Source organism: Lytechinus pictus, chromosome 18 (assembly GCF_037042905.1).
Source record: "Lytechinus pictus isolate F3 Inbred chromosome 18, Lp3.0, whole genome shotgun sequence".
In the NCBI taxonomy this organism is placed as follows: Eukaryota; Metazoa; Echinodermata; class Echinoidea; order Temnopleuroida; family Toxopneustidae; genus Lytechinus; species Lytechinus pictus.
The window spans coordinates 4502971-4527771 of NC_087262.1; the positions used below are offsets into that span (position 1 = coordinate 4502971).

A 24801-nucleotide genomic window follows, 5' to 3' on the forward strand; every position below is an offset into this window, starting at 1 on the left:
TTGGTCATTTTATGAAGTGAAGTAAGACTTGAGAAAAATGGGGGTCAGACAAATAAAATGGTTGATCATTTTATGGAATTGCCCTATATCAAATAAAAAAAATGGGAATGGGTTGGGTCGAATGAACGTCTTTTGCCTTCCTGTTGTAATTAGGCTTGTGGCACCCTAAGACCATGGTAGTCTGTGCTGAAATTATGGGAAGCCAAAATGTAGGCCTATAACTCTTTGTTAAAATTGTTTATTTTGTATACTGTACTCTTTCACCAGGCTGTATAATTAAAGGGGAAGTTCACCCTGACAAAAAGTTTATTGTAAAAATAGCTTTAAAAATTCTAAAAAATATTGCCAAAGGTTTGAGAAAAATCATCAAAGAATAACATAGTCATTAGAATTTTAATTGTTTGATTTGTGACGTCACATGCGAGCAGCTTTCTTATAGATTGAATGGCAAAAACTCAATGAAATGTCATTTTCTCAGAAAATTGGAAATGGTTTTTACTGCACCTTCAGTATATCAATAGACAAATCATTTCACACCCGTTCCTAAAAAGAAATCCAAAATAAGTCATCACAAACTATTACAAAGATATGCATTTTATTTTATATAACATGAGGCATGTCACAAATCCCAAACTTAAAATTCTAATAATTTTCTTAATCTTCCTCATTCCTTCACCAGTATTTGTCATTATTTTTTCTGCTATTTTTACAACAAACTTTTTGTTCAGGGTGAACTACCCCTTTAACTGCAATTTAATTCTCTGCATAAATTCTGTATCGTTGTCTGTACTCAAAATCAAGAATTCGTGGAGGTGTCGCAAGTGATCGAGCTGCATGCTTTAGTTTGAGCGGTCTGAATTCCTCTGTACTAAAATGGCATAGGAAATATACAACATGTCCGACTTCACTTAAAATCAAATTGTTGTGTCACTGTTTTATGTGCGTAGTCAGTGCAGGCATTTATGAAAGCTTGCTTATTGCTGATTTGCATATTAATGTGAACAGTCATTGCATTGTATTGCAACAGTTCACATTTTCAACGGAGCAAGCACATTTTGTACAAGATCCAGTTTTCCTTGCATGAAAATTTTTCCATATCTTGGAAACAAATTTTAAAGATTGCAATATAGAATTTTCGCCACCTGCAGGACTTCGATTTTCATTCCAACTTTGATGTTTTATGTTGTTTTATTTTCTCCATGGTAAGGGTCTATTCTGGTAACAGAACATGAAATTTGATGGGTTTTATTTTTGGTTTCTTTCACAGGTAGCAGAAAAGGTGGTTGTAGTATTCCTCGCCAATAGCAAGACGTTGGTGCAGAACTTTGATGGGTCGTATAAAATCCATATTGGGTTCGATAAGAAATCAGCCGATGTCGTAGCCACGTATATCAATCCCCATACACTCAGATTTGAGTCCCCGAGAGGTTAGTGTGATGATTGTTATTGATTTCTTTAAATCTTTCTTTAAATGGTCTCTTTGCAATGGCACATGTATCTCTTGGGTTATGCAATGTTTTAAAGATAAATACATTGTGGTAACAATCTCAAAATGAGCTTGAACATAATCCAATGAAATTACCACCAAAGTGTTTGTATGTATGTATGTATGTATAACTTAAAAAAATATGTGCCAAATAGCTCTGGAAGAAATTGTGTAATTGCTGAGAAATTAGCAAAATAAGCACAGAATTTCTTCAAATGTCTGGTATTTTTCGAAGCAAGTTTTCATACACTGTCCCACATAAGTTTTTTTGTGTTAGTGATCATCAGAATTATTGACTTTGAGCTAAGATTTTATGATTTTACAAAGATAAGTTTACATCAATGTACCAGATCAAGATGTATGATAATATTTTGACAATTAACCTTGATTTAAAAGACTTTCTCATGAAATAATTGTTTGCTGCAACTGCTGTCTTTTACCTTCAACTTTGTGGACTACCGAACAGGAAGAAAGGATGAGGAGAATGATGGGAAGGAAAAGAGAAGGAGAATGGGGGGGGGGGACCAAGAGAGAGAGGAGTATGATTAAGAGGAGGAAGAAGAAGAGGAGGAGGAAGAAGGGCGAGAAGGAGGAGAAGAAGGAAGAGGTGGAGAGGATGTTAGAGGAGGAGGAGAAGTAAGAGTAAGAGGAAGAGGAAGATGAGAGAGATGATGAAGAAGAAAATGTTAGGGAAAGAGGAAGTAGGAAGAGGGGGAAGAAGTGGAGAGGAGATGTTAGAGGAGGAGGAGGAGGAGAAGTAAGAGGAAGCGGAGGATGAGGGAGATGATGAAGAAGAAAAAGTTGAAGAAAGAGGAGGGAAAGAGGAAGTAGGAGGAGAGGGAAGAAGTGGAGAGGAGATATTAGAGGAGGAGGATGAGGGAGATGATGAAGAGGGAAAAGTTGAAGAAAGAAGAGGGAAAGAGGAAGTAGGAGGTTAGGGAAGAAGTGGAGAGGAGATGTTAGAGAAGGAGGAAGAGGAGGAGGAGGAGGGTGATGATGAAGAAGAAAAAGGTGAAGAAAGAGGAGGGAAAGAGGAAGTTGGAGGAGAGGGAAGAAGTTGAGAGGAGATGGGAGAAGAGGGAGAGGAAGGGAAGGAGAAGAAGAAGGAGGGACAGGAATATGAGGAGGAGAATGGAGATGAAGAATAAAAAGGAGAAGAAAGATGATGGGAAGGAGAGGAAAAACAAGGAGAAAAAAGAAGATAAGGGGATAGAATAGGAGGAGGATGGTGCAAGAGGAAATTTGAATTTTCATATTTGAACCTCTCCTTACACACACGCATACCCATAGATCTGCCTGGGGGCATGTACAAATGCACGCTGACCCACAACGGTACAAGCATGGCAACCTTCAAATTGGGATTCCTCAGTCGTTCAGCCGTCCTCTCGGACATCATCAGCAAGGCTGTAAACCCCCTCAATTACCTCTGCGACGTCCTCGGGATCTCGCCAGCCAACAGCAACCAACTGGACAATGAGCTCCACGAACAATGCAAGAAGTACATGCCTGAGAGGGGATTCAGCCATCTCTTGCCAGTGAAAGAGACGAGTGGTAAGTTGCAAATTGGCAACAGATTGGGGTCTCCAGATTCTCATGATACATAAAATGAAAAAAAAATCAAGAACGTTGGTAAGCATATGGAATTCACAGAATTGCATGGAAAATGCAATTTTGAAGTTTTTAAAATTTGTTATTTGACTATTTGCGACCATTACGATCATTTTCAAATTGTATAGCAACAATGGTCAAAAAATGGTTGCTCAACCAAAAGGTGGAACTTAATTTTTGTGTTAGAAATACTATTCAAGGGCAAAATGAGAAAATGACTAGTTTGTAAGTTAAATTCATGCAACAAGGTACATGTAGGTGGTTGCAAAGGGCAATTTTTCCTTTAAATGTCCAGACCAGCTATTTTAAGTTGAAAAATGGCCCCATAAATTGCTACTTGGGCACCTGTAATCCAAGATATGTGGGGGAAGTTACAGATTGATGCAGAGGTTCAAAATTCGAGTCCAGGGCATGTCTATCGGATGACACGACATTTGCTCTTGCCATAATTGTTCCAGGCTTTATTTCGTCTAAGATATAGGGTACGGGTTAGGGTTGTAATAGGTTTTTATGTTAGGTTTAGGATAAGGTATAACGTTGAATTAAGGGTTGAAGTTGGTCATTCCTGGGTGGAATTTACAGCGGAGCAATTATCGCCGTAGCAAATGTCATGGAACCCTCTATTGATTGGTGATGTTAAACGCTGGCCCCACACTTGAATAATCATATCTCATTGATACATGTCTGAAGAAAAAAAACATCGATTCCACACATGCTATTGAGTTTATAATGCAAAGTGCCTTTTTGGCACAAATAAAAATATGAAAAATAGCTTCAGTTCAGAAAATATTTAATAATTTTGGCCTTTTCCCTCTCTGATCACTTCCTTCTTGCTTCACTGTACCCTGACACCTATTATACAGTCATGTACCATTCTAGGGGTCTGTTTCATAAAGAGTTACAACTATGGTGACTTTATCATTATGGCAGTTACCATGGTAACAGGGCTCAGCAGCCAATCACAATCAAGGTTTCCATGGTGGGTAGTTGTAACTCTTCATGAAACAGGCCCCTGATCTGGGCCCCATCTTACAAAGAGTTACGATTGATCTGATCAATCTCAAGTATATGGAAATCCATCAATGACATAATGTTTTCTTCAGGAAATTTGCGCAATGTTCTTTTTAATTAAAGAAAAGCACACTAAATTTACAAGAAATGGATTAGAAATTATGAAAAAACATGTCTAGAAAATATTTTGAACAAACATGCATTTTAGATGTACATGTAGACGTTGCTTGCTTTATATAGTTGTGGTTGATCAGATTAATCGCAAGTCTTTGTAATACGGGCCCCTGATGCCAAACTATATTGTTCTGCTTCTTTCTTTGATAGTTGGAAAGCAGGGCACGATGTTCCCGACGGCGCTGCACTTCGCGTCCAAGTTTGGACTCCTCAGCGTGTGTGCTATGCTCTGCGAATGGCCTGGAGGCGACCAAGCGCTGAGGATAAAGAATAACGAGGGAAAGACGCCAGACCAGATGACCAACGATGAAAATGTGAAGAGCTTCCTCGTCGGGCGTAAGGTAAAGATGGGGGCTCTGTTTCACATCATTGATGATTATCTATTAACTGAACTGTTCTTTTTTTAAACTGTCATTTTACAACAACTTTGTTAATTTGACAATCACCATAAATCTAGAGTTTTCAAAATTACCTTAAAAAATATTGTATTACCAAAAATAAAATATAACGCATGAAATACTGTCTCTTGATTTGAATGAAAGTAGCAAAAAGATTATATTATATTTACATTCAAACAAGTTTATGAATACTGTTTATTACCCTACATACATATATGTTAATTTCATATTTCAGGATGTTTTTGAAGTCACACTATTGCGTTAAATGTGTATCATAATTAATGGCCTAGAGCCAGTTCTTAAAAAAAATCTTTGAAAAGATATGATATGTACACATTGTACATTGTGGCCAATTTTCATGAGAAAAATCAGAAATACAGTATCCACCCACGTGACCAACCACAATACATGTATTTGTTTGGGGGATTAATATTTTTTTTAGACCGATACATTGACATTGAGAAATGGCAATTGAAGATTAGTGTTGAATATATTTGCATGCAACATTAATGTTTGGGTTCTGGTCTGTGGTAAGCTATTTTTGAGAAACGCAGTCATGTTCGCTTACACATGTGCTTGTGAGCAGTAAGGAATTAATCGTATCAGCTTACAGGAAAAGGAAGGAGTGGGACTGTTATCAAGGATAAATTAGGAGAGTTTAAAAATGATGTGTTGAAATTAATATATGCTGAAAAGTGTGTAAATTGCAGAATAATTCATGTTTTCAAAATAAGCGTACATTGCTCGGTCTTATCACAACATGCCTTTGTTATGAGCTATTTTGTGTGAAGTTCAAGTATTTGAGCCAATAATTTTGACATGATAATGGGTATCAATAATGCATGCACTGTGTATAATCATGTAGTTGGCATAAAATGATTGGTGCTTATCCAATGAATGTTGCACTTACATGTAAACATTCATTATCTGAACATTTCATAGTCATTAATAAACCATTGATTATATTACAATAAATGTTTTTATTTATAGTGATAAGACAGAAGTCAACTTTGGTTTACATTATTACCAGTTGAATATCAGGGCCCCGTCTTACAAAGAGTTACCATTGCTCCAACCAATCTCGACTGTATGGAAATCCATCCGTGCCATAACTTTTTCTTCAGGAAATTTGCACAATTTCAGTCCCCTTAGTAAAAAAAAGAGAATCACACTGAATTTTCGAGGAAATGATGAATGTATGCATGTACATCATATCTTGAAAATATTTGGAACAAACATACATTTTAGATGTTGACGTTGCTGGCCGTCCATAGTTGTCGTTGATCGGATCAATCGCAACTCTTTGTAAGATGGGGCCCGGGATATATCAATCCATGCATCAGAAGGAAGATTAATTGCAGTTTCATCATTAGAAAGTGTATACATTACTGAAATATTGTGACAGATTTCATCATACAAATTGGATGAGATTCTCTTTTAAAGGACAAGTCCACCCCCCAAAAAATGTTGATTCGAATAAAAAGAGAATAGTCCAACATGCAAAACACTGAAAACCTCATCAAATTCGGAAAGTAATGACATTTTAAAGTTTTGCTTAATTTCACAAAACAGTTTTATATGCACATCGTGGTCGGTATGCAAATGAGGAGACTCATGACGTCATCCACTCACTATTTCCTGTGTATTCTATTACATGAAATATGAAATATTCTAACTTTCTCCTCATTTTCAAGTGAAACAATGATTGATTCCTCCATGAACATGTGGAACTCGCAATACTTAAAACTATATGATTCAGTCAAGTTGGTCCCTATTGTAAAATCTGTAAAAAATCAAATATTCTACAATTCAAACAATGAAAAACAAAAAAAATAGTTGGTGACGGACATCATTGACCGTCTTATTTGCGTGTCACTGAGTTGTGCATATCACTGTTTTGTGAAAAATAAGTGAAACTTGAAAATGTCATAACTTTCCCATTTTACATCCAATTTTGATGAAATTTTCAGCGTTATGCTAGTTTGATTTTTCTCTATTTGTTTAAATCAACATTTTTCTGGGGTGGACTTGACCTTTAATCTTTCAAGGGCCCTGTCACAACGAAACCTTGTGATAGTCAAGTAATATTGTACAATTGATTTCAAATAATCGGTCTCATGATCAATTGCTATGCTTTGCGTGATCTGGCCTAGGACAGTTGATCCACACAAATCAGTTTTCTAGTTTTAATTTTGATTTAAAACTTTCCTTAAAAAATCAACCTGCAAGTCAGGGGTCTATATTTCTCCATAAATTACAGTGATGATTAATATAAAACTTAAACTTTCCACTTTTTTTTGCTTATGTCACTTGTTCATCACCAAAGTTTCCACTTAGATTAATCAGATTGACTTTAAAAAATATTAATAATTGTGTAGAAAACAATTTATGAATTTGCATTATAGGTAAAACATGTTGAAAATGTATACGCCAAAATATTTGCATATAGTAGTTACACTTTATATACCAACGGTTTTTGTTTGTTCTCTTCAGAATTTAAGTTGATTTAATCCTATAGCTATGCACACACATATCACCGACGATGATACTACAAACCTTTCGGTATAGCAGACTCTAATCCCTTACATTGAATAACATACGATGAAAGAATAACTTGCCAGCTCAGAAATGAGTAATAGAAGCTAATTGAATTATCGCCAACGTGGTCATGGACGTGCTGTGTATGCATGCTTTTGCAATGCTTTTATGGAGGCTCACAAATTACTGTAGATGAATCTTTTCTTTTACTTATTTATAAAGAAAATCTTGCTCCATTTCTAATCAATGCCTGGATTGTGAGAGGGCTCCAGATTCGTTCTCTCCCACTCCCCCCCCTGATTTTCCCTCCTTTATAAAAAAAAAAGATGTTTGCTAAACTTTACTTCCAATGGAATACACCCCTTCAATTTTGCATCATTATACTTTTATAGGCAGATATATATGTGGATTTGATGAATCTTGAATCATTGTTATTATTTTTAATTCATGTGTTAGTAACCGATTCAAACAAATGAAGAAGGGAAAAAAAGGAAAAATTATGAAATTTAGGATCAGTAGACACATGTATATAGGAGCTATATATATGTTTTTTGGGGGATAGTCAAAATTAAATAAAAAAAAAAAAGGTTTTACTACAGTCGGTCAGGTGATGGCAAACAAAATCATTATTTGGCTCATTATCTCATGATTACTATGATATTATTATAATTGTTGTTATTGTAATCATTGTTATCATTAGAATTAATTGGGGTAGTAGAAGGAGAAGTAGTAGTAATCGTAGTAGAAGTAGTAGTAATTTTAGTAGAAGGAGAAGTAGTAGTAATTGTAGTAGTAGTAGTGGTAGTAGTGGTGGTGGTGGTGGTGGTGGTGGTAGTAGTAGTAGTAGTAGTAGCAGTAGCAGTAGCAGTAGCAGTAGCAGTAGTAGTAGTAGTAGTAGTAATCGTAGTAGTAGTAGTACCATAGTAGTACCATAGTAGTAGTAGTAGTAGTAGTAGTAGTATTGATAGTAGTAGTAGTAGTAGTAGTAGTACTTAGTAGTAGTTGTAGTAGTAGTAGTAGTAGTAGTAGTAGTAGTAGTAGTAGTAGTAGTAGTAGGCCTTTTTATTATTTTCAATTGATTGATGAATTGAAAAGCTATCCATACTGCATTTAGTGTGTGCTAGATCGTTCTGCAAAGAACCAAATGATTTGTTCCTTTTGAGGACTACATGTATTTCCTATTCATTTCCTCATATAGAAATAACCTTTCAAAATTCTCTCACGTTTCCAGCTAAAAGTTGAGCAATGTATGGCTCCATGGGATTTTTGCTGTTAACATGCAATGAGGAAGTTTACAAAGAAAACATGATTTGAAAGTGGAGTAGAGTTCACCGCACACACAAGTGTGTCCAATTTCTTCATTGTACAATGTAGGATCCATGATGCGCTGAGAAGCCAAGGAAATAGTTGATATTGACACATTAAAGGGGGGAATCACCCGATATAAAAGTATTGTTTAGCCTAACGGGGTACCTACATGTACATGTAACTTTCATAAGTTCAATCATTAGTTTACCTTTGCCCATTAAATTGGCAACATAATGATTGTTAGCCTAAATAGGTGCATGTACAGAGCTCTTATAAGGTAAATATTAAATCCCCTTTACTCCCGAAATTGGCAACATTAGTATATTTTTTTCAAATTCATTCTCATCCCCCCCCCCAAGAAAAAATCTTGATGTAACCTGCATCAAAATGAATGGTGAAAGCAAGAATTTTAACAAGGAGTTGCCAATTTGCACTTGAACGATAGTTTTGTTGTTTCATCTAATTCAGAATGATTCCGGCCTTATCGTAAAGTTGAATGGTGTTTATACAGAATATCACCACATAATAGTACTGCGCTGAAAATGGTTTCAATGTTACAGTACATTTAATGTATTATATTCCATTGCTAGCTTCCAGTCGATTTTAAAGATTAACAAATATCATTTTTGTGAGCATAGATTTTAAAACTAAGTTATGAAAATGTTACATTGTGGGTAAGGCACTAGGTGCTAATTTATAGGACTTAATGATTTTTTAGGACTTTGTGGCAATTTGCTACCTTTCATATCTCAATGAATAATAATTTTTGCATTGCAGTGACCTCTACTCTAGAAATAACTTTGAAGCCGGTTTATTCGCATTGTACAACAGTGCCAATTTGGCATGATCATCAAACATTGGGGACTCCCCTAACAATGATAATTATTCATCACCCTATGTATATACATGGCTTTATTTCCATTGCAAAAAAAAAGGTCGCAAACCTTATTTTCATAGTAAAGGAAGTGGTATACATGATTTTTGTAGTAAGGCTAGTGACGCACTTTATTTTCTTTGTAGAGCGCGCCTTGTTGTCACAGGGAAGTGAAGGATTTTTTTTGTGTGTGAACTTCCCCGTTGTGTGCAAATATGGCATGGAATTCAATAACAAGTTCTGCAGATCCTGTATCGTTATATAAGGATATAGGCTTACAGCCAGAACACCCCATAGATGGAACAACCCTGGGATAAATCTGGGCCCCGTTGTACAAAGAGTTACGATTGATCCGATCAATCGTAACTCTATGGAAATCCATCAGTGCCATAAATTTTTCTACAGGAAATTTGCAAAATGTCCTGTGTAATCAAATGAGAACACCCCAAATTGTCAAGAAATCAATGAATTTATGGATATGCATTCATATCTAGAATTTTTTTTGAACAAACATGCATTTCATACGTTGACTTTGCTGGCTTGCCATAGTTACGATTGATCGGATCAATCGTAACTCTTTGTACAATGGGCCCTGGTGTATAAGAACCTGTCTATAGCAGCCACCTGTCTAGAAAGGTCACATTTGGTTTTTCTCTTGCGTGGTCACTCTAGACTGGATTCACTGTATAATATGCCACATGACAGGTATCCTTTGGAAAATTATTCTCCGCTGATCAGTCAAGGGGTCCGTTGCAGAAAGAGTTGTGTTTAAACGCAAGCCAAAAAATCAATCGCAAGTCCCAAATGCGCGCTGTTGATTGGTTGAAAATCAAGTTGCGCATGATTTTTAGAGTTGCGTTTGATTGCAACTCTTTCTGCAACAGGCCCAAGGACACCTACCCTTGTGTCAACTACTTGTATGTACCTTTGTGACAGTCATGGCCCTGGAAAGCAGGGGTGCTGAAGCACCCTCCCCCCAAAAAGAATTGTAGGGGTGCAGCTTATGTTATATACGCCACAGGCAGCACCCCCTAGAAGTCGGCTTTGTATATGATATAGTGAAGAACCCTGACTCCTAGACCCTGATGACCATCCAACCAACATGCCCTTGGTATTAAAAGCTTAATATTCTTTAAAAGTGTTCCAGAGGTGGTCTCAATACAATATATTCATGATGGTCGAAGCTACCTCTTTCAGGGATGCAGTCAAAGCCCCTTGTTCCGAGTCACGAGGCCTTTAGAGAAGACGCTCTCCCATAGACTTTGTATACATGACTCGGGTCGAGGCCAAGGCCAGAAAAATGTGGCCTCGAGGACTTCCTCAACTCAACCATGACCCCTATCCCTCGTCAAAGAGTTTTGACTGATTTTATTTGCTCTTGCAGGAACGATCAGTCGCCCAGCAGCCTTCAAGTAACATTGGTTATGTGGTCATGACCCAGAAAGAACAGCAGAAGTTAAAGCTTGGAGGAGGTGAGTCAAAGAAAAAGAAGCAACTCTGTGGAATAAGTTTCTTAGTAAATGAGGAAAATTTGTCATTGTTTTATGTGCAAGTATACAGAAATACTTTTTTGGGGGGTAACTCCCGTAGGAACTCGGCAGGACAGCGTTTTGCTGGTAAACGCCAAGCTGGTATATAACCAATTACTTAGAAAACAACTTGCTTTTGAAACAACTATACAGTGCTTTTAAAAAAAAGTTTACACTTTGAAAAAGCCCTGGGAATTAAAAAATGTACAACATGTGGGTAATTTTTTCACATATAATCTTGGGTTTGGGTCTCATCTATCCAATGAAAGTAAAAGTTTTGTCAGAATGTTACACTTGAGTGAGCACTGTCCATTTTTGTAAAGCTCGCAGAAATCTGTTTGCGCAGAAATGCTCGTTTTCACGCTGTGTTAAGGGGAAACGGCGAAATCAAACTTACCCTGCGAAATATTTTTCATACATTTCCCTTGCACTTTTAGTCAGTTGAAATAAGACGGATACATTCAAGCATTTTGTAACAATTTTGCCACCCAAATCAAAATTTCAGCACTTAGTAAGCACAACCTTTACCCTTTTTGTGCCAGCTGGATCTGAGGACATAACTGAATCTGAACAAAAGTTTAAATCAGACATCTCCAGCATTATTTCACTCAGTTTTTATCATCGAAAGTGGGTTTACATTTCATTTTTCATTTAATACTTGTTTCTCCACACTTTTCCCAAGCTTGGCAATGATTAACAAAATGAAAATCAAGCTTAAGCCATTCCATGTAAATCACAGCTCAGTGTAAAGCAAATATCGTCACGATGGCCTCGGTGTGTGGGGGAGAGGGGTGGGGTGAAATGCTCTCTTCGAAGTGTTTTGGGCAAGGAAACAAGTCAAAAAAGGTAAAAGATATCTTCAAATCAATTTTAATAGCTAAATTCTACGTGTTCTTCATGATTAAGGTCTACTTTTATTCGCTTAACTATTTCAAAGTTCTGCGCAAATCATTTTTCACTAACTTTTCAAAAGTAAGTGGTGCTCACTCAAGCGGAAATATTTTTCGACAGTTATATCGTCATTTGATTAAATGGACCTGTACCAGTGTTAAAATGTGGAAAAGTGTTCAGGATATTACAAATGTATAATTTTACAGGATTTTTTCAAAGTGTAAACTTTTTTTTGATACGCACTGTATTTCAGAAATTGGGGGCTTTGGGACTCCAGTTTCTTTACAGCATCATGTAGAGCATTCAGCAAATATTGAAAATCAAGAAAAAGGGTCAGTTTTAAAAGAACAATCAGGTTGACATTCAGGTTGGTTTTGAAAAGCATAAAATTGAGAGAAGAAATGAAATCAGTCAGTCAGTAGTCCAAAGTTTTTGGTCCGGTTATGTTCCCATTCGAAAAGGGCTGTCCGGATTCATCTCATACTCTACGGCTTCATACAGGGCTATCGCCATTACCCCACCCTCTTCCATCTTGCACAATTCAACCCCGCCATCCCACTCATACTCTCCTCCACTTGATTCTCCCGTGTCTTCTTTGAAAAGTTTGGCAAAAATCCTCCAAAGAATAACAGATTTCTAGACTTTTAAGGTTTTTTTTAATCACCAGCAAGCGACATCCTGCTATGTCTGAAGTGGAATGAAAATTCCATAATTGACATTATCTCAAAAGTTTAGGATGATTTTTCATGCTTATTCAATATATGAAATCATTATTTCACATATATTTATTCAATATAATTATACAGTCATCATAAACCATTGACAGGTTTATAGTATGCTTACATTTGACATAGCAAAATCAAAACTTTGAATTTTCATAATTCTCCCATTCTTTGATACCTTGTCATCAAACTTAAAAAAAAAATTATCTCCAATTTACCTTCTAACTTGATGTTAGACCTGCGCACTAAGCATGAACAGATGCAGAAGTTTGAAAAGCAATTGCTTAGATATAAAGAATTCCATTAAATGTTTTTCACATTGCACACTACCTGGTTTTGCTTATTATCATTCCTAAGTTGAGAACAGATTTTGTTTCTCCAATAATTTACACCATGGATTTTTCTTCATGGGAAAATGTAAAACCATTGCTGTTTAAAGGACAAGTCCACCCCAACAAAAAGTTGATTTGAATAAAAAGAGAAAAATAATACAAGCATAACACTGAAAATTTCACCAAAATCGGATGTAAATTAAGAAAGTTATGACATTTTAAAGTTTTGCTTATTTATTACAAAACAGTGATATGCACAATTCAGTGACATCCAAATGAGACAGTCGATGATGTCCTTCACTCACTATATCTTTTGTTTTTTATTGTTTGAATTATACAATATTTCATTTTTTACATATTTGACAATTAGGACCAACTTGGCTGAACCATATAGTGTTAAATAATGCTAATTCAACAGGTTCAGGGAGGAATTAATTGTTGTTTTACTTGAAAATGAGGAGAAAATTTGAATATCTAATATTTCATATAATAAAATACAAAAGAAATAGTGAGTGGATGACATCATCAGTCTCCCTATTTGCATACCAACCAGGGTGTGCATATAACTGTTTTGTGAAATAAAGCGAAACTTTAAAATGTCATAACTTTCTTATTTTACTACCAATTTTGATGAAATTTCCAGCGTTATGCTTGTTGGATTTTTCTCTTTTCATTAGAATCATCTTTTTGTTGGGGTGGACTTGTCCTTTAATATATCAGAAATTCCTCATCTCTTTCTATCCCAAATGGCCTGTATTCTCAAAAGAGGTTTCAATTGTTCTGTGGTACAAAAACATGGTTTATTCAGATTTCTTCTATTTCCGTGCTTCCCTTTTAGCGCCGTTTGCAAAAAGTGCTCATTCAAATGGATTTTTCTTAGTGTACGCGATGAAATAAGCATAATTATGTCCAAAACTCTGCATAGTCCATGGTTGTTTACCACAGTATAATTGAAACCTATTCGAGAATATGGGTCGATGAGCTTATTGTTCATGCTAATTTCCCCACCTGTACTTATTGGGCTACAAGAAGACCGTTTGATTCTGGTGGGAGCACAGAGAGGCTTGCGATATTTGCCTTCGAAAGTGAAACCTGCTGTTTTGATTTCACCATGACTGCAGTCTTTGAAACCAAAGCAAATGCTAGCTCAATGAATTATACTTTTATGCTGACATCAGGACATGGTCTCTTCTTGTATACTCTTCATATACATTGATTACAGTATCCTGGGCCCTGTCAAAAAAAGCTTAGCGATTAATCTTTAAATGAAATGGCCTATCACTTGAGACCATCGTCAAATGCGCATTTTGCTCAGTAGACTGACTAGGAACCAATCGAGAACTGTTCTTTCAAATTAATAATGAACCTTTGTGTTACGGGGCCCAGAACTATCAATTACTATGAATATGTGAGGTGTAGGGAGGGATAAAGATGAAAAAGAAAAGGTACAGCTGGCCGTCAAGAGAGCCAGGAGAAAGGAAAGGGCAACATCGGCCTCTCTGCCAACTTTCTTCATCTGCACAAAGTGTTCCAGAGACTGCCACTGCACTGCTGTTCCAGGGCATTTGCTCCTGCGATAATTGCTCTGCTGTACACTCTACACACTAAATGGAATGATCAACTTTAACCCTGGATTTAACACCATACCCTATCCTAAACCTAACATAAAACCCTATTGCAACCCTAACCTACATGTATATCTCGGACGAAATAAAGTCCGGAGCAATTGTCGCAGGAGCAAATGCCGTGTCAGTCACCACCTTAGGACACTACACCATCATCTCACAAAATAGGTTTCTCTTACACTCTCTTTTCATCCCTCTGTTTCCTTGTTTCTCTTTAACCCATTGTTGTTCTTTTGTAGGACCAAATAGCCCCCCAGACCAGGACCCACGGAACAGACCAGAGTACGACTTTCCGTTCCCCGTGGCGATCCCCGTTAACCCCGTCAGCAAAGAGGCTGACATACATAGACTAATAAGTGGTAAGTCTACAGGGTTAATCGCTGATTGGTCTACAACTGCTTGGTCTACTTTCCTTTCTGTCTCATCCATCTTGGTCTAATCACATTGCACCTTCAGCCAGTTGGTCTACTAAAATTTTGGTCTAATTGCCATTTAGCCCAGTTAACCCTTGACATTTTATCTAACTCCCATTCAGGCTATACCGATTTCGTCTAATATCCATATAGGTGGAACACGACTTAGTATATGGATGGATTATAAACTGTTTATGAACATAAATTTCATTTGACAAAGAAAAAATGATATTGAGTGGAATTGAGTCCACTGGGTAAAGACTAAATGAAAATTAATGAAAATTTATTTAATAAATTAATGAAAATAAATACAAATTAAGAGCAAAATTGGTCTAATGATCATGTTATGACAATACGAAAAATATGTATTAGACCAAGTGAAGTTTGAAAGCAAATGGCAATGATACCATATTGATAATAGACCAACTGTTTGTAAAATAAGTGAATACAGTGTATAAGTAAGTCTACAGTGCTTTGAATGGTTGAATAGCAAGCCCACTAGTTGCAGCAAGCAATAATCTCATTCATAAGTTTTTTTTTATGAAGATTAATTATTACCATACCATTGTGTATCTAGATCCAGCAAGTGTACATGTACATAAACCCCACTCTCAAAGAGAGAAATCCAAACTGAAAAGCGAGCACTCTGAATATTGCCAACGCAGATATGCACATGTGGGACCATGCATTATTAGTATTTTGGGGGAGAAAGACCATCAACCCGCAGAAATGTCATGCTCATTTTGCCCATTTCCCATCAAAATACACATTTTCCTACCAGAGCCATTCTGCACATTATTTTTAAATAAGCGTTTGGTACCGCAAAATTATAAAACAGCCTTAAAAACATACATACTGATGTTTTTCGACATGCACTCATCGGAGTAAAATCGCATGAATGACTAGAACGCTAGAGCGAAACAATATATTATTGATCCGATTGAGACAATGGACGCCAAACAGCGAGCTGTGATTGGCTTTCAAGGTAAACAATCTAGGCCTAGTACCAGCTGTAAATTCTAGCGAAGCAACAAACTTAACGCAAGGGTTCTTGATGGCACAGAATTGGGTCTGTTAGCTGGATATATGCTGCCTAGATATTCATGTGATTTTACTCCGATGAGTGCATGTTGAAAAGCTTCAGTATGTCCGTTTTTAAGGCTATTTTACATAATTTTCATCAACACATACAAATACTCCGTTGGTCATTTTATTGTATTCTGATCAAACCTATTTTTAGATTGTAACTATGACTGGAATTTAAATTAAAGTGGTATGACAAGTCAAACAAATGTCCGAATTTCCCTTAGCTGCAGTTGTTGGAAAGCAAAGTGTGGCTATATAACTCGTGATGAATTAAATTGTAACCAAAATATACTTTGCATTTGACTATTGTGATAATACATCATATTTTTTAAATAATATATGTCCATATCTGCATACTGCAGTAACTTAATTGCAAAATATGAAATGAAAGTTGATTAAGGTCTTCCAGTGACTGCTCTTTTACCAGTTGAAGCTAAAGCCTAAAGCTTCTTTAAAATCTTTAAATGGCAACAAATTTAGACTTTTGAATTTATTGTACTTCCACAAAATATCTTGCGTATTTCATGCTTTCAAATTTGTTTCAGAGGTATTGAAATTTGATACTTAAATGGAGAAATATAATTTGTTTGATGTACTTGTGTAGCCAATTTGGAGATCATAATATACAAAAAAGTAATGATCATGAATGAATTCATCTGTATTCTTATTGTTTAAAATACCAATATGAATGTCTCAAGATTTCTGAATATCTTTACAGGTGATCCTGACGATATATATGATTACTACGACAGCTGGGGGAAAACAGATAACACTATGGTTAGAGATGGCGATGATGATGATGACGACGATGACACTCAGGTAAGCATTACCATGGCAATGAATCAACTCATGTCTATAAAAAGCAGATAAATATTTTCATCCCTTTAGAAATGTTGTAGTGAAATTTGTGATATAAGGTAACATTTTTAGCTCAAAATAAAAAAAATATCTAAGTCAAGATTTAATTGTTCTTAGAACCTCATTGACATGCACATCAGCGTTTTGTTTGAATATGACAAATGTAACCATGGAAATTATGATCTTAGTATTACAAATAATATGTGACTGAAAACAGTAACAATCCTAGATGTTATGGATAGCTACACAACAATAATCCAATGATATAGCAAAACCAATCCATTTTTAGGAGTGAAATTACGAGAATTAAATCATGGCATGTTTAGACAAAACATACAAAAAATAATAATTAGACCTCTTTCATGAAATTGAAAAACTAGGAAACTTGATTAGTTTTACAATGTTTTTATTCATATAAACACAGATTGTTGGTATCATTGGAATGATTTTCAAACATTGTCGCAGATTATCACTATTTGAAAATAAGATCTTGGTTCTATATATAATGATTTGTGACATACAGATTTGCAAATTAAAACTGTAACCCAAATGTTTACTCTATTTTAAAGTAGCATTTCATTTTTTTTCCTTTAAGTGTAACAACAAGATCAAATTGATTATTGAATAGATGAAAATAATTAAGTAAATAAATGTGAGACAAACCAATCTTTTAAAGAACCTAAATTGTTAGGTGGGAAAAGTATATGAAATTTTGCCCCAAGCGTACAAATTGCAATATCATAATATTTTGTACTGTAATCTTACAAAGTTCTATTTGAAAATAATTTAAAATCCAGCCCTCAGAAAATGTGTTGAAAGTTGCAGTTTTGGCCATTAGTTTTGCCGTATCTTGCTAATAAGTGTATTGCAGACGTACTATGGAGGAATGTAGCATTTTTAATTATGAAATACCTACTAATGCTCCAGCTTCTATTTCTGCTACTTAACATTTGAATAACAATAGCAAGAGTACCACTACAACTAGATTACTAGATAGATGGCGCATAATAAATGCTTTGATTATTATTAGTAGTAGTATAACTATATTATTATTAGTATTATTATTATTATTATTATTATTTGATTTATTCAGCTTTATGTTTAGAGCTTATTTGTGGTTATAAATGCTACTAAAAGATGGTTTGTATTAAAGGCTGCTTCTTTTATTGTGTAGCATCGTCTGGGGAGTTCTTTGTAATAATAATAATAACAGCAATGGTGATAATTATGATTATGATAATGATAAAATACCATTCCCGTATATTATACCATCTGTCTATTATTTATGATATCAAGATGATATAGTAATAATAGTAGTCGAACTAGCTTTGGCGACTACCCGTATAAAATGGCTTGCAATGTTAACTCACGTAATCATGTCACGACGTGCTATCACGTTTTGCGTTTTTTTTCGTAAAAAACATTCCCCTAATCTACTAAGTTGGGTTATGTGACCTACCAATTCGGTGAAATGCTACAAGAAAAATACGAATCATCACATAATGTTAACAAAATAAATTTAAATTGTCATGGAGAAGAGACTAACAGCCTAGCACGGTATACGACCGACCGCCAAGCATAGGTACTTATGTGAATAAAATCTGAAAACCATGGAACACTGCCGGAGTTTCTCTCATTTTACGAAAATGCTAAAATTTATCGAAACACAAGTGGCAGGTTACGATTGGAGATTGAACTGCGTCATAGATTACCCTTTGCAAAATTGAAATGAATACAGGAAAGATTGTTTCAAGGGTGAGACTTTCGGACTTGGGTGTTTTGTTGCACACATACATTGCGATCCTTGTGCAGATGCATTAATAGTCCCATGTACCACAAAATTTGTTTGCACTTCATGATTAGGCTTACTAACAAGCGCTTGCAATTTGAAAAATCTTGTAAAACTGTTGGGTAAAGTGCGTAAAGACTCGTGTCACGTAGGTGAAAAACTGTAACGTTTTGTGATTTACCGGCCGGCATGCAAAATAACAAAGTGTGGACCCTACACTTCGTAGATTAGAGGACGTATTTTCACAAAAGTTCTCAAAACGTGATAGCGCGCCATGAACGTTGCAAGGCATATAAAACCACTAGTTTTACTCCCTTGAATGATATGTTTTTTTTGAAATATGAATTCAATTCTATTTTGAATCCATCATTGTTGATTATGCCCCCTAATACTTTATGCATCACACCTATGGTTTCAAAAGAAGGATACGTTGTCAAATATCTATAGAGTAGCATAAACAATAAAATGTATTTGCAAATGCAGATTAGAATCACAAATTGAATTGTATCATATCTTTTGCTGGCAGATAATCTTCTCTCCCGCTGAGGTATGAGTTCAATATGTTTTTCCATCTTGTAAACATGCTACATTGATCAAACAAAGTAAACAAAAGTCCTCATCCCATATTAATACACCAAGTAATGGATACTTTCAGGTAACATCCATAATTGTGAAAAACATTTACCTTTATAGTGTTCTACTGCACGACATTCTGCGACCCGCTATGCCTATTGATATTAAAATCCATATATTTTATTGTTCGAAATAGACATGAAATGAAATACTCTGAAAATTTGCTTTGTCCAATTGATCGTGGGCCCGGCAGCCGCCGTGCAGCGCCAGATTGACGAGGCTCTATCCCTTTAATCGTTGAACGCCAAACAGGGTAGCAGCAACTCCCATCTTTTAACGTCTTTCGGTCTGGAGCGGCCGGGGTTTGAACCCCCGACCTCCCGGTTGTGAGACAGACGCTCTAGCAACTGAGCCAACACACCGGTGCTATTATTTGTGTCCGCTAAAAAGATTATCGAAAGTGACCAGTACAATTTCAGGAACAAATTATTTATGACGATGTTAGCTAAATTGATGGCACAAGTCTGTCCACACAACTATGGACAAAAAAGACTTTGCGATATTTTTATAAGAATTTGATGAGTTCAAAGTGTTTGGTTACCAGACAACAATATTTTTTCCAATTGTGTCATATCCAATTGACTTTGTACACAAAATGTTGCTGAGTTTTGCTGCGTCTTGGTCTTATGCTTTATTAAAACCCCATCTTTCACAGGCCTATTAGCCTACACATGTTTATAATGTGTATGTTAACCGCCCTAAATCACCAAAAGAAGTCCTTCATGATAGTTTCATGATCCTTAGTGAAGCATTGGATTTTTTTTTTCTTGCTAGAAAATAACATATCATTGAAGCATTCTGCTATATTTCATTTCACAGTAATGCACTCAATGAGATCATAGAATATTTCATTAGTTTGGAATACACACTAATATTTATGAAGTCAAAATGAAAATGTGCCATATTCATTTAATTCCTTCAGAACAAATTTTATCATCCAAGCCAATCTGAACCGTGGTTTGATAACCAAAGTCGAATTCCTATGTCACTTCTTTACATTACATTGTGACTAGCAATCATTATTCCATAAATATAGACCCTCATACTATTCCATCTATTAAAAAAAATGTTTTTATGATATTTTAATGATGAATTCATATCTATTAGGAGATTTAGACCTACGTGTACATGGATTTATTGAGATATTTTTTACTAGTTTTGTGAAACAGGGTCCTTGATCGTCTGTCATTTTGATTTCCTGGGTTCCTATCGCTGCTGGCAATAAACTATTTAATGAAGGCAGAGGCAAGAACAGACAGGGGTTTTATACGATAAAGCCACTGTAACTCAAGTCTGTTGATATCCAACTGACACATATTGATACCAGAGTGTCAAAGAATGATAAAGTAGTATCTAGATTATAGACTTTGAATGATTTAAAGATTTTATGAAATACGATCCAAATTCATCATTCTTTTTTGTAGTATTGGTTAATATTCTTACATTTGCCACCTTGTTTTAGATGGGACCCACATGGACCTGTTTATAAATTTGTTATAAATCAAAGTGTTTTTTTAAACAGATAAACATTGTCGAGGAAAATGATGCATCATCAAGATATTTAGACCAATTAAGTTCTATATAACAGGGCCAGAGTCATCAGCCAATTTAATGGCGTCCTCTATCCCACTGCTGCCATAGTAAAGTAAGACCTGCTTCACAAAAATTTCACAAAAGTAAATTTGTCAACATTCTATTTTACTGGCATTGATACCAATGTTAAAGATACACATAGAATTTTTTTCAGACCGATTAAGTTTTATGAAACAGGACCAGAATCATCAGATCAGCCATTTCAATTGCTTCCTTTTATCCCACTGCTGCCACCATAAAGCGAGGCCTGCTTCACATAAATTTCACAACCATAAATTTGTCAGTATTGATACCAATGTTGAAGATACACATAGAATTTTTTTCAGACCGATTAAGTTTAAGAAACAGGGCCAGAGTCATCAGCCATTTATTCAATGGCTCTATCCCACTGCTGCCACCATAAAGCGAGGCCTGCTTGACAAAAATTTCATGGAAGTTAATTTGCTGACATTCTATTTTCCTGGTATTGATACTAATGTTGAAGATATACATAGAATATATTTAGACCGATTAAGTTTTATAGAACAGGGCCAGCCTCATTTGTCATTTTGATGGCGTATCTATCCCACTGCTGCCACTGAATGAGGCCTGCTTCACAAAAATATCACAAGCCTAAAGTTGTCAACATTCTATTTTACTGGTATTGATACGAATGTTGGAGATACACATCAAATTTTTTTCAGACTGATTAAGTTTTATGTAACAGGGCCAGACTCATTTGTCATTTTGATGACTTACTATCCCACTGCTGCCACTTTAAATGAGGCCTGCTTTGCAAATCTGTCACAATTCTAACTTTGTTTACATCTTCTTTTACTTTTATTGATACCAATGTCAAGGATAGTAAGATGATTTAAAGTTTTATCAAACACGGCCCAAGTCATCAGTCATTCTGATGGGCATGGGTTCATGGCCCACTGCTGCAGCCATGTATTTAACATGGCAAAAACAAGGGGGTTGTTTCACAAACTGTCACAACTCAGTTGATAAACATCCCATGCAACAAATTTTGAAATTAATATTAAGGGTGATGCTATATTTTCCATTTGAAATTACTTTGGTAGGAAAAGGAGCGATCCTCATAAAATTAATGAAATATGATTTGTTTTCAGGATTTGCCTCCACCTCCTCCGATTCCACGAGTTGCTCGCTCTGGGCCTATTTCGGTAAAAAAATATATATATATATATATTACCCCCTTTTTGAGGGGGTTGCCTCTTTCTTAACACAGCTAAAAAGTCCATATACACACAGTCATGCAGACTAAAAAGCATAAAGTTGGTTCTAAAAATTAAAATGTGCTGTATACATAGACATAGCAGAGTGGTGATATTTGTTGTGTGTTTCATAACTATATTCGTTTTGTAAATTGTCTGTGGAATATTATTTTTGCTGTTTTCAATTATTTGTGAATCTTACTAATCTTCCATGTTTATTTCATTAAATAACACCCTATGATATGTTTTATAACCAAGGTTGTTTCTAATTTCCTATTTCAAAAAGTGTTTTTTTTTTTTTTTTAGAATACAGTTTCATTTCTAATCCCTGCATGTGTATATTTTCTCCATTTCATATCCTGGAAGTTTTTTTTTTCTCACCTTTTGTAGGTAAATTTTACTTCCAATATTTACTCTCCCTACTTTTTGTGTGTTTTGTATCAATCTCCCGGGGGGGGGCCACTTCCATTGACGAGTGGATACCATGCGCGACCATGGGGTCTCGAAAAGCACCCTAAACACGTATTTTCCATATTCTGAAAATGCACCCCTTAACAAGTATTGGCGTGTAAAACCCTACCCTTAACAAGTATTGGAAACAAAACGTTAGTCTTGGCAAGTATTCCCTGAATTGAACCCCTAAACAAGTAATTTTGATTGTTATGTCACAGACGTCGATCGTCGATTTTACCTTTACCTTCATCATTGGGTTTAGTACAGCCCCACCTCGTGCAAATCGTACTCTAAACACGTAGTGTTGACTCTTGGGGCAAAAAGTACATCCTTTATAAAACATTTAAGTCTTAATTTTGTATACCCTTGCAAATTTGACCCTAAACACGTAGCTTTCCTAGCGAAAATAGATACCTTTTTTCATTATTTTAGTGTTCTTGACACCCTTCTTACGTTACGTACGTAACGTGCCAAATCTTGAAAAAGACATCCTTTTTACATGTTTTTTTGGTCGCGCATGGTATCCACTCGTCAATGTAAGTGGCCCTCCCGGGATCAATCTTCTTGTGTGTTTTTTTCTTCAATTTGAGCATGTTAACAGTAGAGAATACCTTATACTATATATATATATGCATGTATTAGTTTTGACTATGTAAATATACAATCATCTTTTTCCACCAGCCAGTATTGCATTATGTTATATTTTTTTTTACTATTAAAACCAAGATGTAAATGTCAGCGATAACATAAAAGGTGTAGTAGCTCTTGTAAGAGAAGGAGTGAAAGAATAAGCTAGTGGCCTAAAATATAATCATATTAGAGAGAGTGTCTATTTTAGAAATATTGGATGGTTTGCAAATTTCAGATCTATATGACTTTTATCCCCCCCCCCCTTGCAACCAAACTTAAGCTAAAAGTAGTAGCAGCAGCAGTACATGTAGGAGAGGTAGTAGTAGTAATAGTAATAGTAGTGGTAGTAGTATAGAAGTAGTAGTAGTAGTAGTAGTAGTTGTAGTAGTAGTAGTTAGTAGTTGTTGTAATAGTAGTAGTAGTAGTAGTAGTAGTAGTAGTAGTAGTAGTATAGTAACAGTAGTAGTTGGAGTACTGCTAGTAGTTTGAATGATTGAATATTTTTGTTTCTCTCATACCCTATCGACCCGTTTCTGTCTCTTTAATCTGTGTTCATATGCTTCTGTCTCGATGTCTTAAATCAGCACAGCCTGCAGATACTTGCTATCCTTGTATTTGCAGAGCCTGAGAAGAAACTTCCTACCTGGTATTACCAAAACTAACTGTCTACATGGAAATGCTCAAACATAACCATTTTTCAAGTTTTCAGTTTTCCTCGAAATTATTCATCTTGTTTCAAAATTGTAAGCTGGATGTGTACCGGTATGCATGTCATACAAGTATAATTCTAGATACCATGATCATTTTTTAATTCATTTTCTGTATGCATTTATGTTCTTCAAGTCATGGTATAGCTATTCATCATATATATCTCTTTATCATATTAAACTAACTTATATATATATATTTTTTTTTATTTATCTGTTTACCTGAAAAATATGTATTTTTTAATCTCATTTTTACCACCCTAGTGTATTCGCCTGAATCAATGACCCTTTATCAAAATGAACTCTTTTGAATGATATCCTTCTTGTGAATTTCTATTTATGAATTATTATTCTTTTTTAAAACAATCTACCTGAATATTTTTTCTTCTTTATGTCATGATATAACTGCCCTAATTATGAATAAAATCGTCAGTATTTTACGAACTGCCTCAAAACACAGCTGCTCTCCAAAACAGGATTTGGAGATAGTCGAGTTCAAAGTTTGGAGGTCTTTCAGACGCTCATAACTTCACGCTTTGAAAGGATCCAGATCAATTAGTTATACCAATTTAAAGAATCCATTCTGTTCTTTTATTATATACAAAATTTTGTCCGCAATTCATATTCATTCTTTCAATATTTGAAATGAAGCATATGTATGCATTTCAGAAGCTGATAATTTTCACCAAAAACAGGGGGTTTGAGTCACTTCGTAAAATCGTGCGCACTGTATTTAGCGGTACAAACTACGGTTTGAGCCATTTCGTAAAATTATTCTTGCCTTGCGCATGATTTTTTTGAGGCACAAACCACATACGTGCAGCATCTAGGTCGGGTCTTTGACTTGTCCGCGCCATTCCAGAGACTTGATAATACACAAAGTATTGTTTGAGCCAGTTCGTAAAATCAAAGGAAGTGGTTGAGCC

At 35.5% G+C, this 24801-nt stretch overlaps 1 protein-coding gene across 1 annotated transcript in view; it reads left to right on the plus strand.

The window, feature by feature from the left end:
• Positions 1-24801, plus strand: part of LOC129281307 (phosphoinositide 3-kinase adapter protein 1-like) — a 99472-nt gene that overhangs the window by 33688 nt on the left and 40983 nt on the right. Inside the window, exons 9-15 of the mRNA XM_064112889.1 lie at positions 1268-1427; positions 2777-3037; positions 4430-4620; positions 10782-10869; positions 14736-14855; positions 16714-16814; positions 21981-22034. Of these exons, the coding sequence (XP_063968959.1) occupies positions 1268-1427; positions 2777-3037; positions 4430-4620; positions 10782-10869; positions 14736-14855; positions 16714-16814; positions 21981-22034 (975 nt within the window). The remainder of the gene's footprint in view (positions 1-1267; positions 1428-2776; positions 3038-4429; positions 4621-10781; positions 10870-14735; positions 14856-16713; positions 16815-21980; positions 22035-24801) is intronic.